The sequence below is a fragment of the Ranitomeya imitator genome, chromosome 3, assembly GCF_032444005.1.
Source record: "Ranitomeya imitator isolate aRanImi1 chromosome 3, aRanImi1.pri, whole genome shotgun sequence".
Lineage (NCBI taxonomy): Eukaryota > Metazoa > Chordata > Amphibia > Anura > Dendrobatidae > Ranitomeya > Ranitomeya imitator.
In genome coordinates this window covers 260,976,106-260,996,169 of record NC_091284.1, presented here as the reverse complement: position 1 = coordinate 260,996,169, position 20,064 = coordinate 260,976,106, and the positions used below count along the sequence as shown (strand labels likewise).

Here is a 20,064-nt window from a genome sequence, read left to right as displayed (position 1 = left end):
TTCAACTACTTAGGGACTTGGGTCCCTTACCCTCTGGCAGGATACTGGTTACCATGGATGTTTCCAGTTTATATACCAACATTGATCATCACGAAGGTCTTCAGTTATTAAATATGTCACCACACATGCTAAATTCTCAGAAAATCAGTTACAGTTTTGTATTGATGCATTAACTATCATTCTCACTAAGAACTATTTCCTGTTTGAAGACCAGTTTTATGTTCAAAAGAAAGGCACAGCAATGGGGTCAAACGTTGCGCCCCCATTCGCTAATATATTCATGGACTTCTATGAGACATCGTATGTATATTGTCACCCATTATTTTCATCAAATGTTATGTTTTGGAGACGCTTTATTGATGATGTATTTTTTATTTGGACCGGTGACAAAAAAAAAATCCTTCAGGGTTTTCATGCGGACTTCAATTCTTGTACACCCAATATCACCTTTTCTTTACAGTACAGTGATCAGTCTATCAACCTCTTGGACACCCTTATGATTATACGGACAGGTGGTCTAGTGGAAACTGACTTATATGTCAAGTCCACAGATAAAAACAGCTTACTTTTATATACAAGTAATCATCCACGTCATGTTAAAAAAGCATTACCCAAGTCTCAGCATGATAGAGTTAGGAGAATTGTCTCCAATCCGGTCCAACGTACCATGAGACATATTGAAATGGACAAGAAATTTCACGATAGGGGCTACCCTCCAACCTTGGGTGATAATATTGGGGAACTGGATACTAGTAGGCGCGTGGTAACACCTAAGCATCCCAGAATTGCCTTTGTCAGTGTCTTTCATCCTTTCAAACAACGCATTCAACAATGTATATTAAAACACTGGAATATTTTTCAAAATTCATATCCCACTATTCCTGAATTTAATACCAGATCCATTTTTTTGTGACAAGAGATCAGATAATTTGAGGAATTACTTAGTAAGGGCAGATGTGGGTTCTTCCAGACCCTCGATCAAACAGAGAGTTTTCAGTACCCCATGCAATGGGACATTCCCTTGTCTGGGATGTCTACAGTGCTCCAATGTGATGAAGGGAGATTCATTTACTCACCCACGTTCAGGACACGTGCGATTCATCATTTGTTATATATCTTATCAAGTGCCCATGCGGTCTCGGATATGTGGGTGAAACCACCCAACATATCCGGGACCGCATTTCCCAGCATAAATCTACTATTCGAAGTGGGCGTACTCTCCTTGCGGTTCCTGCACTTTTTTCTCAAAATAATCACACATTTGCACAACTTAGATATCAAGTAATTGATTGGATACCCCCTATGAGAAGAGGCGGCAATAGAATTGAAAAACTAAAGGTGCGGGAATCTTATTGGATTCATAAATTGCAAACTCTTTCTCCTTTTGGCCTCAACAGGGAATATGAGGTTATGCATTAGGTGACCATATTTGCATGGACCCGATACTATCCACCCCTATTCTTCATTCAGTCATGGTCCATTGTTTTAGTCATGGTCCATTGTAATATCACATGGCATATTCTTTTTTTATTCTTTTTTAGTTTTAATATACTATTAGACATTGTCTATATTTCTATTTGTTATTACTATGCATTTTGTAACGTTAGCGGCGGATATAACATTTTTTCAATGTGTTTCTTCTTTCTTTTCCACAGACAGGCGCTGACCCTCGCTGATTAAGAACAGGAGAGTCACGTGATCAGCCGGGCTTATCGGCTTTTTCCGGCTTCACTCGGCTTACTAGCCACGCACTCCACACTGCCACCCAGAAGTATTCCCATACCGGGTTCAACCAGGCTGTATAAGAGGACGCATGATTTTAGCGTCCTGGTACCGCACTCCGGACTTTTCTAAGCACCCGAACTCACCGCCTTGGGTAAGATCACGCTATTTAGTGCTGGGAATCTTGTTCTCTTTCCATTTTACCAGATAACCTTAGCACGGCGGATTTACTTGATTATGCTTGTCTTTTTCCTGGTTTTTTGGCAGAGACATTCTGGCCTCTTGGTCTCTTTTCTACCTTCCTCATTTGATACATATCAATTGGGACGTATATTGTTAGATATTGTTATGTCAGCGGCTCAATTAAGGGTTATCACTATTTTTTTCTTTTTTCATATGATTCTTTTACTAACATTCGGTTATATTCATTACATTCATTATATGGACTTGTCTTTGACAACAATGATCTGTGCCCTCTATGTATGCACGTATGATGGAGTCATTTATCTATTTATGAATTAATTATTGATCAACTTATGTTTTTTACGTAATGATGCATGTACATACTTTATTTATTGGATTGGTTTATTATTAGATACAATTCTTTGATGGATTAAATATAAATTTGTCATCTTATATTTAGGTATCTCTTGATAAAGGCTTATGTAATAGCCGAAACGTTGGAATTATGATACCCACATCATGTACCTCAATGGTCCTCTGTTGTGCGATATTGATTTGAATATGGAACGAAAAAACAAATATTTCAAATAAATAAAATTTATTTCATTTTTGGCTTGAAGTAACAGTGTGCCGGACTTTTTTCTTGAGATTGTTCATATTGTTCCAGAGCACCTGCAATTATTACAGTGAGCTACTCCTTGATTTACCACTGGAATGGCGCCTGCACAGGTGAATATAGGCTTTGTTATCGGGGCCAAACATTTTGAGCGAGGGGTTGTCCAGGTAGTGGATAGCCCCATTAAAAAGGAATTGTCCTAATACTGGTCAGCCCCTTTAAAGGGACACTGTCACCTGAATTTGGAGGGAACAATCTTCAGCCATGGAGGTGGGGTTTTTGATTCACCCTTTCCTTACCCGCTGGCTGCAATATTGGATTGAAGTTCATTCTCTGTCCTCCATAGTACATGCCTGCGCAAGGCAAGATTGCACCTTGTGCAGGGATTACTACAGAGGACAGAGAATGAACTTCAATCCAATATTGCAGCCAGCGGGTAAGGAAAGGGTGAATCAAACACCCAAAAACCCCGCCTCCATGGCTGAAGATTGTTCCCTCCAAATTCAGGTGACAGTGTCCCTTTAAGAATTGTCAAAGTAGTGGACTGCCCCTTTACGAAGTTGTCAGTAGTTGCCTGCCCCTTTAAGAAAGAATTGTCTGAGTAGTTGCCTGCCCCTTTAAGAAAACCACACATGATTTATTGGGGCCCGAGCTTCTTGTCCTCGCTGCACCTGTCACCTGCGCACACATGCATTGGTCACATGCTTGCACAGTTCTAGAACATTCTCGAGCAGAGTGCCACTTTTTTCTGACAGGAGCTGCACTGAGGCGCCGCCGTTTGCGCCTCTAGACATGGCGGCAGCGCCAGGGCCGCCCGACCCTCACTGTATGTGGGAGCACGGTGTCAGCAGACAGCAAGGACACATTAGTAATGCGGAGTCCGTACAGCGGCGCAGCCCTCTGCTGTATGGAATGTCACCCGGACATACATCTCCACCAGCCACGCCCCCTGCTTAATACAAACGCACCAATCGCTCGTCAGTGAAAGTTTTCGAAACCTTTTCTACCCAATCACGGTTTAGCCTTCATCCCGGGCGACCAATGAGCGCCGTATACGCCCTTACTGCGGCTATAAAAGCAATTTCTTTGCCGGGAAAGAGCAGTTGCTGTGTTGGCGGAGACCCGTAGCGCGTCTATAGTCAACGGAGCCGGACCGGTTGTCGTCTTTCCCGGACACCTATTCCTTGTTCGTCACTTTCTCTGTTGTGTGATCCTTGACGAATCCCAGCCATGGTGAGAAACCGCTCTACATCTGGGCTGTGCGAGTGGGGAGGATGTGGGCATTTGGCGCCTAAAAGACGGGAACGTGTGAGTGGCCGAGGCTCGTGTGGTGTCCTGGCTGTCAGCGGCCCGCAGTGTTGGAGCCGGAGTGGCGCTCTGACCTGCGGCCGCTGTACATGGAGGTGTCGGGGCTCTGCGCAGGAGCCGCCTGACGCGGCTGGGTGGAGTAATGGCTCCCGAGTGATACTGGGGTCTCCGCCCAGAGACCAGTCCAGCCAGTTCTCGGTGCTGAGTCAGGCGGAGGCTTCCTGTCATGGGTGTGAGCGCTGCTGCTCCGGCCGCCACTATGGCGGCGGCTGCTATAACCGAGCAGTATATCGGCTCATGCTGTGACGTGTACTCCAATGACCAATCGGCTGCAGGTTTCCGGCCACGCCCCCTCCTTCGGGCAGAAACCAGCGGAAGTCCAGAACTTCTAGGTTGGGGCCGAAGTTTCGCGCCTGCGCAGTCTAGGCTGCTGTCATTGGTGCGATGACCTGATCAGGGTGTGGTTGTAAAGAAGTTTTGGCTTCAGGCCGAATTGATTATTCTGTGGGCTTCACATTCCAATGCCAGTGGTTGCTGGAGGGCCAGCTAATGCCTGTGACATGCTGCTGCAGCCCAACACTGTCTTTGGCTAGGTTCACATTGCGTTAGTGCAATCCGTTTAGCGCTATCCGTTAGTGTATCCGCTAACGCTATGTCCCAAAAGGGATTGCGTTAGGGGATCTGCGCTAGCGGGATTGCCAATCTGCGCTAGCGAAAAACGGACCCTGAACGCTGCAAGCAGCGTTCGAGGTCCGTCTGAAACTAACGGCACATGGCTGACGCATGCTGAAAATGGCATACGTTAGCGATGCGTTGCCACATTGCAGTCAATGGGTGCGCTAACGGATCCGTTACATGGCGTTAATTGCAACAATTTTGCCATGTAACTGATTCCGTTAGGGTCATTCCATGTCAAGTGAACCAATGATTTTTACCACTATATTTTTAATTCTTTTGAGATTTTGTTATTTGGTAATAGTGTGTCAGAGAATGCAAAATGCGAAGAAGAGAAAATTCTAGATTTTTTTTTTTTATTGAGGGCCCTCGCGATTCAGCCATGACACCACATCAGGACACACTATGCCAGTGTATCTTGCCTCCTGAGGAGCCCGCGGAGGGCGAAACGCGTTGAGGCGCCGTGATCTGAGGCAAACGGCGTACAGAGGGAGATAAGTGCATGTAACATAATATCGAGATATGTGAATGTACGCATTTGTGGGTGACACTGGTCTATGGGTTCAGCCATAGTCAATGGGATCGGCCACGACTGGCACTATGTACCTATACAAGACTGAGCCCATATAAATACTCCCATATAAATACTCCCTAACAAATACGTCAATATCGATGTGCCGTATGTGTTCCGCACATTTGTTTTTAGTCTGTGGGAATCTAGTGTTCCTTTAGTATAGGAGCTACTCTGTTTAGCCTACAGTGGGCCCTAGGCGGTGGGTAGTGGGTGTCCCGTGGTCATTGTAGGGTGCATCAGTAACCCAGGGACAGCCGCCGCGGAGTGGGGGCGCCACAACGCTCCCCCGTAGGGTGCCAACCTCCACAGACAGGTAGGCTGTGAGCACAGTACTAAGTAGGGACACCTAGTCCCCCCATTTTTAACTTAGTGTGTAGTTTTTGAGCACATTGTTCTGTTTTTGTTTTCTTTGTCATTTTTGTCCGTTTTTTGTGGTGTGAACCAGTGTATTGGTTCTTTAGATTTATCAATAAAGATTTATTATTTTAGGATAGTTTATGATAGTCCACCCAGGAAACTCCCCAAATGGAGGGAGAAAAATATTCTTAGCATCCAGTTCATGTATTGTACAAACCAGGACTACGAAGAGGAGGAGGAGAGTTTGTTATAACATCAGTTACAGGAAGCAGAACCCATCACAGGGACTCAGCAATATCGCACTGTCATCCCATGTAGTGGAAATAAAGACAGTGACGACCATGAAGTGGTAGAAGGCAGCACAAGATCGGCAATGGATAACACAACTGGTGATGTGACCTATGAATATGATTGGCACTGGCGGCTACTGTACACTCCAAAGATTGTGAAAATGAAGACGTAGAAGTGACTTTTCAGCAATTTCTGGTCCAGCGCCGTCCTTTGTGTATCCAAGAAAATCAGACATTGTAAAAGTGAACAAAAATCAGATATAACTCAGGTGTAGCCGAGCACCATGACCGGCCGTGCATACTCTGACACAGAAGGAAACGGCCATTGCTAGTAAGCGCTTATGGACAAGATTACATTTCTCCCACTAGAAGGGACACATTGATGATAACAGGCCAGTGTAAAAACCTACTATTAATTGTTTGATTAGTTCATATTTTATAGAACAAGGATTTAACTACTGTACTATTCTTCTTAAACACTTCATAAATGACATGTTTAGTGATATAGTAGAAAAAAAATTGTTCCATGTATAAATAGGTGGTAGAAATATTGGTTCTTTTAATCTGGTTTTTAACATATAATTAGGATCAGACTGTAGTTAGAAAACCACACTTGAGGATGTGATCACCTTTTATCTTTTGGCTTGTTTAAAGAATTCAGGTTGAAAATGCTGAGCAAGTTATGATGATTAAGATGTATTTATTCTGGCACTTCGGTATTTGTCTTTTGTGTTTCTTTATTGTTACATATAAATGTTGAATGCAATAAGTTGTCATTTGAAAAGAAAAAAGGAAGAAACTCACACAAACATAAAATCAGATGATTCAAGGCTTAAAAAAAAAAAATACAAATTTGATAGATCCCAAGTTGAGTCCCTGTACAAATATAAACAAGAACACAAGTAACACACATGCAAGTTTTTACAATTTTAAAACATGCGTTTTTTTCTGAATTGCGCATCAAAATTTTTAATTTGATTTCTCCAAATCAAAATATAAAGAAACATGGCCTTGTGACATATCAAATGAAAGCCGGTACCGTTCTGAGAAAAATGATGCCTCTCCCACCTCTATATCTTAATTCTAGCCCGAGATCTGATAAAAAATGTAAAGCCATACCAGGCCAAAATCCGCGCTTTTTCAAAACTTTAAAAATCTGTAAAAAATTAACTGATGAAGAGCAAAATTCTAAACTTTTAATTTGTAATTAACTAAAGTTGTACTTCATAAAAACAAAAAATAAAAAAAATTAAAGACGTAAGGTAAAAAAAATATTCATATTTGGATCACTTGATATGGAATGACCCGTTAGCGGACACCCACTAACGCAATGTGAACCTAGCCTAATCCTGGCTTCTGTTAAAGACCTCGTCTAGGTTTGAGAGGAAAGTCTGCAGTTACTCCATGTGACCAGGCTTCGGCATTGTGACACTTTGAGACACAGGTATTGCCAGTGCCATCGGTCACATGACCCCATGCGCTTACATGAGACAGTTTATATTGAGAAGCTGGCTGAGACTAGTAGGTGTGACCATTCATGCCGTCATAACCGCCCAGTAGTACCAGGGAATCGTGACTGCACGCTGCCACAGTGAGGTCTGCATTGCAGCCGCTTGTCTCATACCTCAGTAACCCTCTTAAAGTACGCTATCTGGGTTTCCTTCTCTGCACATCTTGGTTGTCCCATCTTGTAAGGATTCTTATGCAGCCTCTGGACTAGGCCTTTATGCATCATTGGCTTTACTGTTATAGGTGACCTACAGAAGTCTTAAGTTAGTTGATCACTGCACTCTAGTGATCAGGGAATCTAAAAAAAACTAATATGACCAGCTTCATTAAAGAAATATGGTAATCCCTTAAGGTTTTTCATTTCAAGACTGCTCATATACTCCTGTCTGCCGCTCTTCTCAGTGACGTCACCTCTGCGGACTCTGGGTCACTGTGTAACCTGGAAGTGGCTCTTACAATCTAAGCCGCCTATGCAGCGTCGGAGCAAGGCTTCATATACGTTGTGGGTAGTCTGAAGAGCAGTGGTGTCATTGAGGAGAACCAATGGCGCTGGATCCCAGAGAGGGCAGCAGTAGGTGCCCATCTTAACACTTCTTGCTTTGTGGAAGTGCTGCTTCATGTTAATGTTACGTACAGAGTTTCTTTTGTCACAGATTGCCTTATTTATAGTACAACAGTGTTCTGTGGTTAGATGCACTCCCTGCAATTACTGTATATTACCTAATCCCTTGTAAAATTGTATAAATAATCCCATTTTCCATCTTTTCATTTACCCAATGCTATTCTGACCTTCTGAACAATGTGCTTGCACTTCAGTGTAGTTGGTTGTGGATCTTTAGTTGCTTTATGAGACTTGTGTTGAGGCTCTTGGGCTTGTAGTGAGAACACAACTTCTGCTCTACACAAGATGGTGTGAGCTGGCTATGTTGAATTGGGTTATGTTCAGAAGAGGATCGGACGGTCTCTGGGAACTGGACGGATCAATGATGGGAAATATTTGGGTACATGCCCACAATCTGGAGTTGCTGCTGGTTTGACGCTGCATATTTATGTAGCGTCAAACCCACAGTGGCCATCTGTTACAACTTTCCTGACTGCAGCATATTTATTCCTCTTGTGGAAATTAGACTAACATATAGAAATGTATTGAATGTGGTGAATCCACACAGTTCAGTGAACACATGGGGAATTGCCTGTCTTCAATAGAAGGCAGCACTTTGGACGCAGCAAAAATATGCTGCCAGTTCTGGATCATGGGCACCTGGCGTTTGAAGAATTCTACCCTATGCATGGTGTATGCAGAATAATAAAATGTGTTCTGGGAGGGTTTCCATTAAGACTGCATTTCTCAGTTGTCTGCTAGATGTAGTTTTATATCTTGCATGTGGAGTCCTATTCCACAGAACTCTACAGACATTTATCGTCGCAACTTTGGCTTACAAAATAAATTTCCCATTGGTATGTCTCTGGAGTGTGGGAAGAAACCCTTGCGAACATACTCCTTGGTCATTTTTGAAACTGGGAGCCTGCACTGCAAAGCAACATAACCATTGTGTGTTCCCCATTCTTTAGTACATGTACAAAATACATGTGTTTTTCTCCTAATGTTACGTTTTGTTTTTTCTCTTACAGCGTGAATGCATTTCCATCCATGTGGGACAGGCAGGAGTGCAGATTGGTAATGCCTGCTGGGAGCTCTACTGCTTGGAGCATGGTATCCAACCTGATGGCCAGATGCCAAGTGACAAAACAATTGGCGGAGGAGATGACTCTTTCAATACCTTCTTTAGCGAGACAGGAGCTGGAAAACATGTCCCAAGAGCAGTCTTTGTAGATCTTGAATCTGCAGTAATAGGTAAGGGTCTTGTCATTGAAATGGTGTAAGTGACATTAGCTGCCAATTAACCCACCCCTCCTTGTATAGGTAATATGTCTGAAGGGACAAATCCCAGAGCCCTCTAGTACACATTTCAATAAGCCAACATGAATTCTGGCCATAGTGGCATTGCATAGCTCTAAACATAAGCCATCCTAAATGTATTTATGAGAATTGAACACAGGAAACCACACAGATTTGGTATGTAGACATTGGTGCACTGCAATATTTTTTTTATTTTTTATTTTTTTTTTTATCTGGGAAACTGGTTTGTAGAAAGAGGAGAAAAATCCTATGTAAACCAGTCATGGCACAACTGATAACCAGCAAGCATTATTTATTTTATTTTTCTCACTGGTCCCTTCATGAAACACTTGCACAGAGCTGAGCTCTACTGGTGCCATCAGTCTGCTTACATCCGGGGAGCAGCGACTTGCTGTAGCAGTAGTGTGTTAGTGTACAGCATATAGTCTAGAGATGTATAGACAGGCAGGTATCTACTGATAAACAGAAGAGACCCCTATTTTCTGCTGAGTCAGGTGATCAAGTGTTGTTATACACATATTAAAGTAACACCAAGTTTATTTTTATTTAATTTTTAGATGAGGTCCGTTCTGGAAGTTACCGTCAGCTTTTCCACCCTGAGCAGCTTATTACTGGCAAAGAGGATGCTGCTAACAACTATGCTCGTGGGCACTACACTGTTGGAAAGGAGATCATAGACTTGGTGTTGGAAAGAGTGAGGAAGCTGGTAAGTATGACAGGCTGTTATTCATATGTAATCTTTTGACTACATATTAATGTGAATATTCATAAAACTCACTGAATATTTTACTATGGAAATCTCGCTTAAATGAAGACTATGAGATCTGATTTGATTCTTGGAGCAATCTTATTTTTATTACAAATATCTATGTAATTGAAAAATTGAGTGCTTCAGTATAATTAGTTTTTCACTTGCTGCTCTTGTTTTCCAGGCTGATCAGTGCACAGGCCTTCAAGGTTTCCTGATCTTTCACAGCTTTGGTGGTGGCACTGGCTCAGGTTTCACTTCATTACTCATGGAGAGACTCTCTGTGGATTATGGCAAAAAGTCCAAACTGGAGTTTGCCATTTACCCAGCACCACAGGTATCCACTGCTGTGGTGGAGCCATACAACTCCATCCTGACCACACATACAACACTGGAACATTCAGACTGTGCCTTTATGGTTGACAATGAAGCAATATACGATATATGCAGACGGAATCTGGATATTGAGCGTCCAACATACACCAACCTGAATCGTTTGATAGGCCAAATTGTGTCTTCTATTACAGCCTCTCTGCGTTTTGATGGAGCACTTAATGTCGACTTGACAGAATTCCAAACAAACCTGGTGCCATATCCCCGAATCCACTTCCCTCTGGTCACTTACTCCCCCATTATTTCTGCTGAGAAGGCTTACCATGAGCAGCTTTCTGTTTCAGAAATAACAAATGCCTGCTTTGAGCCATCAAATCAAATGGTGAAATGTGATCCTAGACATGGTAAATACATGGCTTGTTGCATGCTGTACCGTGGAGATGTGGTGCCCAAAGATGTGAATGCTGCTATTGCCGCCATTAAGACAAAGCGTACTATACAGTTTGTGGATTGGTGCCCAACAGGATTTAAGGTGAGGCCCAGTTATAGCAGTTTCTTTTTCTCATAACTGTATAATTTATCAAGTTAATAAGCTCACTGTTCTAGTCAATGAAAGAGGGTGGCATTAAAAATAGAATATTGATGGGACATAAGATATGGCCTAGAACTAGGAAAGGCCATCAATTACTGATCAGTGGGGGGGTTGCATCACTTGGTACAGCACCTCTGCTGATGAGCTGGCACAGCTGCCAAAACACAACAGCTCTGTCAAGGCTACACTGTCTGGCTACTACAGATCCTCACCCTATGTGATTAAGTATGAAGTGGCTCTGCAGGACCTGCACAATAGAAATGTTTGTAGCTGTGTTCCAGCTTCAGGTGGCTCCAGTAACTGCTAATCGGCAAAAATGTCACCCCACCAATCCAGGGATAGGACAATTTATTTATTTTTTTTAACCCCTTCAAGACCCAGCCTATTTTGACCTTAAAGACCTTGCCGTTTTTTGCAATTCTGACCAGTGTCCCTTTATGAGGTAATAACTCAGGAACGCTTCAACGGATCCTAGCGGTTCTGAGATTGTTTTTTCGTGACATATTGGGCTTCATGTTAGTGGTAAATTTAGGTCAATAAATTCTGCATTTATTTGTGATAAACACGGAAATTTGGCGAAAATTTTGAAAATTTCGCAATTTTCACATTTTGAATTTTTATTCTGTTAAACCAGAGAGATATGTGACACAAAATAGTTAATAAATAACATTTCCCACATGTTTACTTTACATCAGCACAATTTTGGAAACAAAATTTTTTTTTGTTAGGAAGTTATAAGGGTTAAAATTCGACCAGCGATTTGTCATTTTTACAACGAAATTTACAAAACCATTTTTTTTAGGGACCACCTCACATTTGAAGTCAGTTTGAGGGGTCTATATGGCTGAAAATACCCAAAAGTGACACCATTCTAAAAACTGCACCCCTCAAGGTACTCAAAACCACATTCAAGAAGTTTATTAACCCTTCAGGTGCTTCACAGCAGCAGAAGCAACATGGAAGGAAAAAATGAACATTTAACTTTTTAGTCACAAAAATTATCTTTTAGCAACAATTTTTTTATTTTCCCAATGGTAAAAGGAGAAACTGAACCACGAAAGTTGTTGTCCAATTTGTCCTGAGTACGCTGATACCTCATATGTGGGGGTAAACCACTGTTTTGGCGCACGGCAGGGCTTGGAAGGGAAGGAGCGCCATTTGACTTTTTGAATCAAAAATTGGCTCCACTCTTTAGCGGACACCATGTCACGTTTGGAGAGCCCCCGTGTGCCTAAAAATTGGAGCTCCCCCACAAGTGACCCCATTTTGGAAACTAGACGCCCCAAGGAACTTATCTAGATGCATAGTGAGCACTTTGAACCCCCAGGTGCTTCACAAATTGATCCGTAAAAATGAAAAAGTACTTTTTTTTCACAAAAAAATTCTTTTAGCCTCAATTTTTTCATTTTCACATGGGCAACAGGATAAAATGGATCCTAAAATGTGTTGGGCAATTTCTCCTGAGTACACCAATACCTCACATGTGGAGGTAAACCACTGTTTGGGCACATGGTAAGGCTCGGAAGGGAAGGAGCGCCATTTGACTTTTTGAATGAAAAATTATTTCCATCGTTAGCGGACACCATGTCGCGTTTGGATAGCTCCTGTGTGCCTAAACATTGGCGCTCCCCCACAAGTGACCCCATTTTGGAAACTAGACCCCCCAAGGAACTAATTTAGATGCCTAGTGAGCACTTTAAACCCTCAGGTGCTTCACAAATTGATCTGTAAAAATGAAAAAGTACTTTTTTTTCACAAAAAAATTCTTTTCGCCTCAATTTTTTCATTTTCACATGGGCAGTAGGATAAAATGGATCATAAAATTTGTTGGGCAATTTCTCCCGAGTACGCCGATACCTCATATGTGGGGGTAAACCACTGTTTGGGCACTCGGCAGGGCTCGGAAGAGAAGGCGCGCCATTTGACTTTTTGAATGGAAAATTAGCTCCAATTGTTAGCGGACACCATGTCGCGTTTGGAGAGCCCCTGTGTGCCTAAACATTGGAGCTCCCGCACAAGTGACCCCATTTTGGAAACTAGACCCCCCAAGGAACTTATCTAGATGCATATTGAGCACTTTAAACCCCCAGGTGCTTCACAGAAGTTTATAACGCAGAGCCATGAAAATAAAAAATAATTTTTCTTTCCTCAAAAATGATTTTTTAGCCTGGAATTTCCTATTTTGCCAAGGATAATAGGAGAAATTGGACCCCAAATATTGTTGTCCAGTTTGTCCTGAGTACGCTGATACCCCATATGTGGGGGTAAACCACTGTTTGGGCGCACGGCAGGGCTCGGAAGGGATGGCACGCCATTTGGCTTTTTAAATGGAAAATTAGCTCCAATCATTAGCGGACACCATGTCACGTTTGGAGAGCCCCTGTGTGCCTAAACATTGGAGATCCCCCAGAAATGACACCATTTTAGAAACTAGACCCCCAAAGGAACTAATCTAGATGTGTGGTGAGGACTTTGAACCCCCAAGTGCTTCACAGAAGTTTATAACGCAGAGCCATGAAAAAAAAAAAAAAAATTATTTTCTCAAAAATGATCTTTTAGCCTGCAATTTTTTATTTTCCCAAGGGTAACAGGAGAAATTTGACCCCAAAAGTTGTTGTCCAGTTTCTCCTGAGTACGCTGATACCCCATATGTGGGGGTAAATCACTGTTTGGGCACATGCCGGGGCTCGGAAGTGAAGTAGTGACGTTTTGAAATGCAGACTTTGATGGAATGCTCTGTGGGCGTCACGTTGCGTTTGCAGAGCCCCTGATGTGGCTTAACAGTAGAAACCCCCCACAAGTGACCCCATTTTGGAAACTAGACCCCCAAAGGAACTTATCTAGATGTGTGGTGAGCACTTTGAACCCCCAAGTGCTTCATAGAAGTTTATAATGCAGAGCCGTGAAAATAATAAATACGTTTTCTTTCCTCAAAAATAATTATTTAGCCCAGAATTTTTTATTTTCCCAAGGGTTACAGGAGAAATTGGACCCCAAAAGTTGTTGTCCAGTTTCTCCTGAGTACGCTGATACCCCATATGTGGGGGTAAACCACTGTTTGGGCACACGTCGGGGCTCAGAAGGGAAGTAGTGACTTTTGAAATGCAGACTTTGATGGAATGGTCTGCGGGTGTCACGTTGCGTTTGCAGAGCCCCTGGTGTGCCTAAACAGTAGAAACCCCCCACAAGTGACCCCATTTTAGAAACTAGACCCCCCAAGGAACTTATCTAGATATGTGGTGAGCACTTTGAACCCCCAAGTGCTTCACAGACGTTTACAACACAGATCCGTGAAAATAAAAAATCATTTTTCTTTCCTCAAAAATTATGTTTTAGCAAGCATTTTTTTAGATTCACAAGGGTAACAGGAGAAATTGGACCCCAGTAATTGTTGCGCAGTTTGTCCTGAGTATGCTGGTACCCCATATGTGGGGGTAAACCACTGTTTGGGCACACGTCAGGGCTCGGAAGTGAGGGAGCACCATTTGACTTTTTGAATACGAGATTGGCTGGAATCAATGGTGGCGCCATGTTGCGTTTGGAGACCCCTGATGTGCCTAAACAGTGGTAACCCCTCAATTCTAACTCCAACACTAACCCCAACACACCCCTAACCCTAATCCCAACTGTAGCCATAATCCTAATCACAACCCTAACCCCAACACACCCCTAACCACAACACTAATTCCAACCCTAACCCTAAGGCTATGTGCCCACGTTGCGGATTCGTGTGAGATATTTCCGCACCATTTTTGAAAAATCTGCGGGTAAAAGGCACTGTGTTTTACCTGCGGATTTTCCGCGGATTTCCAGTGTTTTTTGTGCGGATTTCACCTGCGGATTCCTATTGAGGAACAGGTGTAAAACGCTGCGGAATCCGCACAAAGAATTCACATGCTGCGGAAAATACAACGCAGCGTTCCCGCGCGGTATTTTCCGCATCACGGGCACAGCGGATTTGGTTTTTCATATGTTTACATGGTACTGTAAACCTGATGGAACACTGCTGCGAATCCGCAGCCAAATCCGCACCGTGTGCACATAGCCTAATTCTAAAGGTATGTGCACACGCTGCGGAAAACGCTGCGGATCCGCAGCAGTTTCCCATGAGTGTACAGTTCAATGTAAACCTATGGGAAACAAAAATCGCTGTACACATGCTGCGGAAAAACTGCACGGAAACGCAGCGGTTTACATTCCGCAGCATGTCACTTCTTTGTGCGGATTCCGCAGCGGTTTTACAACTGCTCCAATAGAAAATCGCAATTGTAAAACCGCAGTGAAATGCGCAGAAAAAAACGCGGTAAATCCGCCATAAATCCGCAGCGGTTTAGCACTGCGGATTTATCAAATCCGCAGCGGAAAAATCCGCAGAGGACCAGAATACGTGTGCACATTCCTAACCCTAACCCTAACCCTACCCCTAACCCTAACCCTACCCCTAACCCTAACCCTAACCCTACCCCTAACCCTAACCCTATTCTAACATTAGTGGAAAAAAAAAAATTTCTTTATTTTTTTATTGTCCCTACCTATGGGGGTGACAAAGGGGGGGGGGTCATTTATTATTTTTTTTATTTTGATCACTGAGATAGATTATATCTCAGTGATCAAAATGCACTTTGGAACGAATCTGCCGGCCGGCAGATTCGGCGGGCGCACTGCACATGCGCCCGCCATTTTGGAAGATGGCGGCGCCCGGGAGAAGACGGACGGGACCACGGCTGGATCGGTAAGTATGATAGGGTGGGGGGGGACCACGGGGGGGGGGATCGGAGCACGGGGGGGGGGATCGGAGCACGGGGGGGGGAATCGGAGCGCGGGAGGGGTGGAACGGAGCGCGGGGGGCGTGGAACGGAGCACGGGGGGGCTGGAATGGAGCACGGGGGGGTGGAACGGAGCACGGGGGGGGGGGTGGATCGGAGTGCAGGGGGGGTGATTGGAGCACGGGGGGGTGATTGGAGCACGGGGGGAGCGGACACGAGCACGGGGGGGAGCGGAGCACAGGGCGGAGGGGAGCCGGAGCAGTGTACCGGCCAGATCGGGGGGGTGGGGGGGCGATCGGAGGGGTGGGGTGGGGGCACACTAGTATTTCCAGCCATGGCCGATGATATTTCAGCATCGGCCATGGCTGGATTGTAATATTTCACCCGTTATAATGGGTGAAATATTACAAATCGCTCTGATTGGCAGTTTCACTTTCAACAGCCAATCAGAGCGATCGTAGCCACGAGGGGGTGAAGCCACCCCCCCTGGGCTAAACTACCACTCCCCCTGTCCCTGCAGATCGGGTGAAATGGGAGTTAACCCTTTCACCCGATCTGCAGGGACGCGATCTTTCCATGACGCCGCATAGGCGTCATGGGTCGGATTGGCACCGACTTTCATGACGCCTACGTGGCGTCAAAGGTCGGGAAGGGGTTAAATTGGGAGGGGGGCGTACTTGCTACCTGAGGCCTGAATCTTTCAGCAGCACTTAACACACATCCATAATTGATGGCGAATCCCCCTGTAATGCTGTGTAGGAGTTGCATGATTTTCAAAACATTTATTGGACTCTGGTTAAGAAAATTACCTTAGTAACAGATTTATTATCTAGTAGTTGTAAAATACATGTTACTAGATTTTTATTCATTGTGCACTGGTAGATTGGATTTTTGTCAAAAGTATATAACATTATAATGTCTTTTTTAGGTGGGCATAAACTATCAACCTCCCACTGCTGTTCCTGGTGGTGACTTGGCAAAGGTACAAAGGGCAGTTTGTATGCTAAGTAATACTACAGCCATAGCTGAGGCCTGGGCTCGTTTGGATCACAAGTTTGACCTGATGTACGCTAAGCGTGCCTTTGTGCATTGGTATGTGGGTGAAGGCATGGAAGAGGGAGAGTTCTCTGAAGCACGAGAAGATCTGGCTGCTTTGGAGAAGGATTACGAAGAGGTTGGCACAGATTCTGTTGAAGGAGAGGATGATGGAGAAGAGTATTAGTGTCGGGGCCAAGTGTCCTTTTTAAATGGCAATGTTCTATTTCCTGTCATGGCTGCTTGAAATAAAGATTTTACTCTGAACTATTTAGGCTGGGGTGTAATGCATCTTGCTTTAAAGCTATAAGGTTTCCCTTCAATACTGCTGTTTTTAAATAAAACATTCATGCCTTTTTAAAGCATACATGTAGTTCTATAGATGTAGATAGTGTACCCAATCTTTCTAGGAGCCACTTGTAGAGCAGATTGGATCAGTTGCAATATGCACTGCATTGCTTTATACACTAGTGCATCCTGTAACATGTAATTTGGTGTTACAGCACTGGCCTCCCTTCTGTACTCCCACCTAGCTGAAGTTTGGCAGCAGAAATAACAATTGCTGTACACATTCATGCACTGTAATTCTATGTTGCATTGCATGTATATCTTTAGATTGGGACTCATTTTTGTGGTCAAGCTGCAAACACTTCAACCTAGTGTGTATTTTCTCATGGAATAATCTTTATTTTTATATAGCGCTAACATATTCCGCAGCGCTTTACAGTTTACACACATCATCGCTGTCCTTGTTGGGGCTCACGATCTAAATTCCCTATCAGTATGTCTTTGGCATGTGGGAGTACCTGGAGGAAATGCACGCAAACACGAGGGAAAGACTTCACAACCAACAAAGCGTGTTTATGTAGCGATCACCCAGCACAAAGGAGGTGATTGCCACTGCCTGGTCAGCTTGCAAGACAGCCCAGAAAATACCATATTTATGCGCACACCTAAAATCTGACTTTTATAGTTTATGAATTGATCATTAATGTAAGTACAAAAACCTTAAATGCATAATAAAATTCAAAATATTGGCTGATTTTTTTTTTTTTTTTTTTTTTTTTTTTTTCCTGGTTAGAATCACATAGCATCCCGATTTTCATAAAATTCCATCTAGCTGCAATGTATAAAGTGCACAAAAATGCACTTAAAAATGCATTATATTACACATGCAGGCATTGCCACTCAAACATATTTGAGCACACCTACCATCAGTTCATTTGCTTATCACTACCTGGCAGTAACAGTTATTACATGCAAAACCAATACACCATCCCCACAAAGGCTATATCGCACACAGTATGTAATCATCTATATACTATACAATGATGCTCTTATCGATTTTAAAAGGCTGTAATTAAATATACCATTATAATGGAAAGGATATGAAGAACAGTATTTATATAAAATTGTCAAGTACACTAAAGCATGGTATTACCCTGCTAATATGCAAAGAAATCCACAATATATTAAAAACCCTGTAGGTCTGCTATAGCAGTAAAGGCTGAGTGGGTATAATGCTTTGTACGAGGTGTGATGCCCTCTTCCCCCCCCCCCCCCCCAAGAAGGCCTAGGAGTCCAGTACCCCATGCTTGTCACTGCAGCTTTTTCAGGGAAAGTATATAGGTGAATGGAGCAAGCCCAGAGTATATATGTACTAATTAAGCCATTAATACTCAGTGGCTGTGAATCTAAAGAGGAGGAAGGTACCAAACTACAGACTAATTGTCTCTAGTAGATACTGTACCATGCTGGATACTGGCACACACAACTGGAAACATCAAGCCTGAAGGAGTGTCTGTAGTCAGGGATGCGATGGTAACACCCAGCCAGATCTTGGCAACGCCAGCGCATGTCTCCGAATATAGGAGGCGATTAGGCAAAATCCTGGTTGCATACACCGATCATGCTTTATGCCTATAAAGAACAATGGTGCTACTAGTTTTGGGTGGTATCTGAGTAAGAGGATGACCCTGTACAGAGGAGAGTTGTGCTTCAAGACAATAAAATCTCACATGGGGTGGACTGAGATGAGCTGGTAAACAGGTCCACTGGCCACACCTTGAAACCCCCCCCCCCCCCATCCCGCTCGCTGTCCACAGCTGCGCTGACTTCATTGGTGGAGAAGGGGCCTCAGGCCACTTCACCAATCAGTGTGTGACACGGTGGCGTCATTAGCGCATCGGAGACACTAAACAAAAGCAGTGTGCCAGGGAATGGGACCGAGGTGAGTATGTGGTCTTTCCCCTCCCCCCCCCCCCCCCCAATGTGTATGGGATGTTTGGGTTGGCATGAGGAGGCTATGGGGGCCTGATCCTGGACATGGGGAGGCATTGGGGGTGACATGCTGCACATGGAAATGCTATGGGGTGTCGTGCTGCACATGGGGAGGCAATGGAGGTGTCGTGCTGCACATGGGTGAGGCTGTGGGGACGTCATGCAGTACATGGGGAGGCTATGGGGTCCTCATGCAGTATGCGGGGAGACGGGCTCATGCTGTATATGGAGAGGCTGTGTGAGGCTCATGCTATATACATGGAGGCTCTGGGGTTCATGCTGTATAAGTCAAGGCTGTGTGGGGCTCGTGCTGTATATGGGGATGCTGTGTGGGGGTCCATGCCGCATATGGGGGAGGCTCTGGGGCTCATGCTGTATATAGTAAGGCTGTGTAGGGCTCATGCTGTATATAGGGAAGCTGTGGGGGCTCATACGATAAATAGAAAGGGCTGTACTCTGGTTCAAACGATATATAGGGGGATGTCAGCTTACTTAGTTCTGCTCAATATTAAGTGATACAATTAATATAATTATCAATAACATAATATTTATAGTTTATTGATATTAATATTGAGTAGAATTAATTTCAGCCTATTTCGCTCTCCACAACAGTCACGGTCTCTCATGTGGCTCTTCAGGAAAATTAATTGCCTACCCCTGCTCTAGGGCCATCATTTTCAACTTGTTTTTGGCCAGTAAGGAACTATCCGGAGTACTTTTTCCTTGTCCTCCTGAATCTATCTGAGAACACTGGCTACTGGAGGAAAGGCATATGATAAAGCCCTGCTCCAAACCTGATTTAACTCATCGATCACTTCAGGATTCCATAGGGTTCAAAGAATAAAACTTTTTGACCTTCCAATTCATCCTGATTGCGAAGAGTTCCTGGTAACTAGGGATTGAGGATCTGTTATAAATCTTTTGGGTGGTAACAGAATTAATTCATATATCCTTGTGAAATGGTTTTTTAGAGTCCACTGGTCCACTGATCTGTCCTGCCAGCTCCCTGCAAACTGCTTGTACTTAAATCTGAGCCAAAAAGGGGAGCTTTACCCCCTATTCTCTTTCGGTTATCCCCAACTTCCCTTTCCCCCTATAATCCTGCTTCTGGGAACGATTGTATCTCCGAAAGGGATGAAACTTTCTAACTCTATC

General features: G+C 43.7%; 1 protein-coding gene across 1 annotated transcript; it reads left to right on the top strand.

Annotated features, from left to right (window-relative positions):
• Positions 1-3,530: 3,530 nt before the first annotated feature.
• On the top strand, positions 3,531-16,896 carry LOC138669707 (tubulin alpha-1 chain-like). The gene is made up of 5 exons (XM_069756409.1): positions 3,531-3,754; positions 8,867-9,089; positions 9,713-9,861; positions 10,088-10,768; positions 16,523-16,896. The coding sequence occupies exons 1-5, from the start codon at positions 3,752-3,754 to the stop codon at positions 16,814-16,816; spliced, it is 1,350 nt and encodes a 449-aa protein (XP_069612510.1). The 5' UTR covers positions 3,531-3,751; the 3' UTR covers positions 16,817-16,896.
• The last annotated feature ends 3,168 nt before the right edge of the window (positions 16,897-20,064 follow it).

Bases quoted from the DNA above. Each gene is read 5' to 3' on its own strand.
- LOC138669707 (XM_069756409.1), top strand. The intron at 9,090-9,712 runs GTAAGGGTCTTG...TTTAATTTTTAG, and splicing joins TCTTGAATCTGCAGTAATAG to ATGAGGTCCGTTCTGGAAGT. The intron at 9,862-10,087 runs GTAAGTATGACA...CTTGTTTTCCAG, and splicing joins TGGAAAGAGTGAGGAAGCTG to GCTGATCAGTGCACAGGCCT.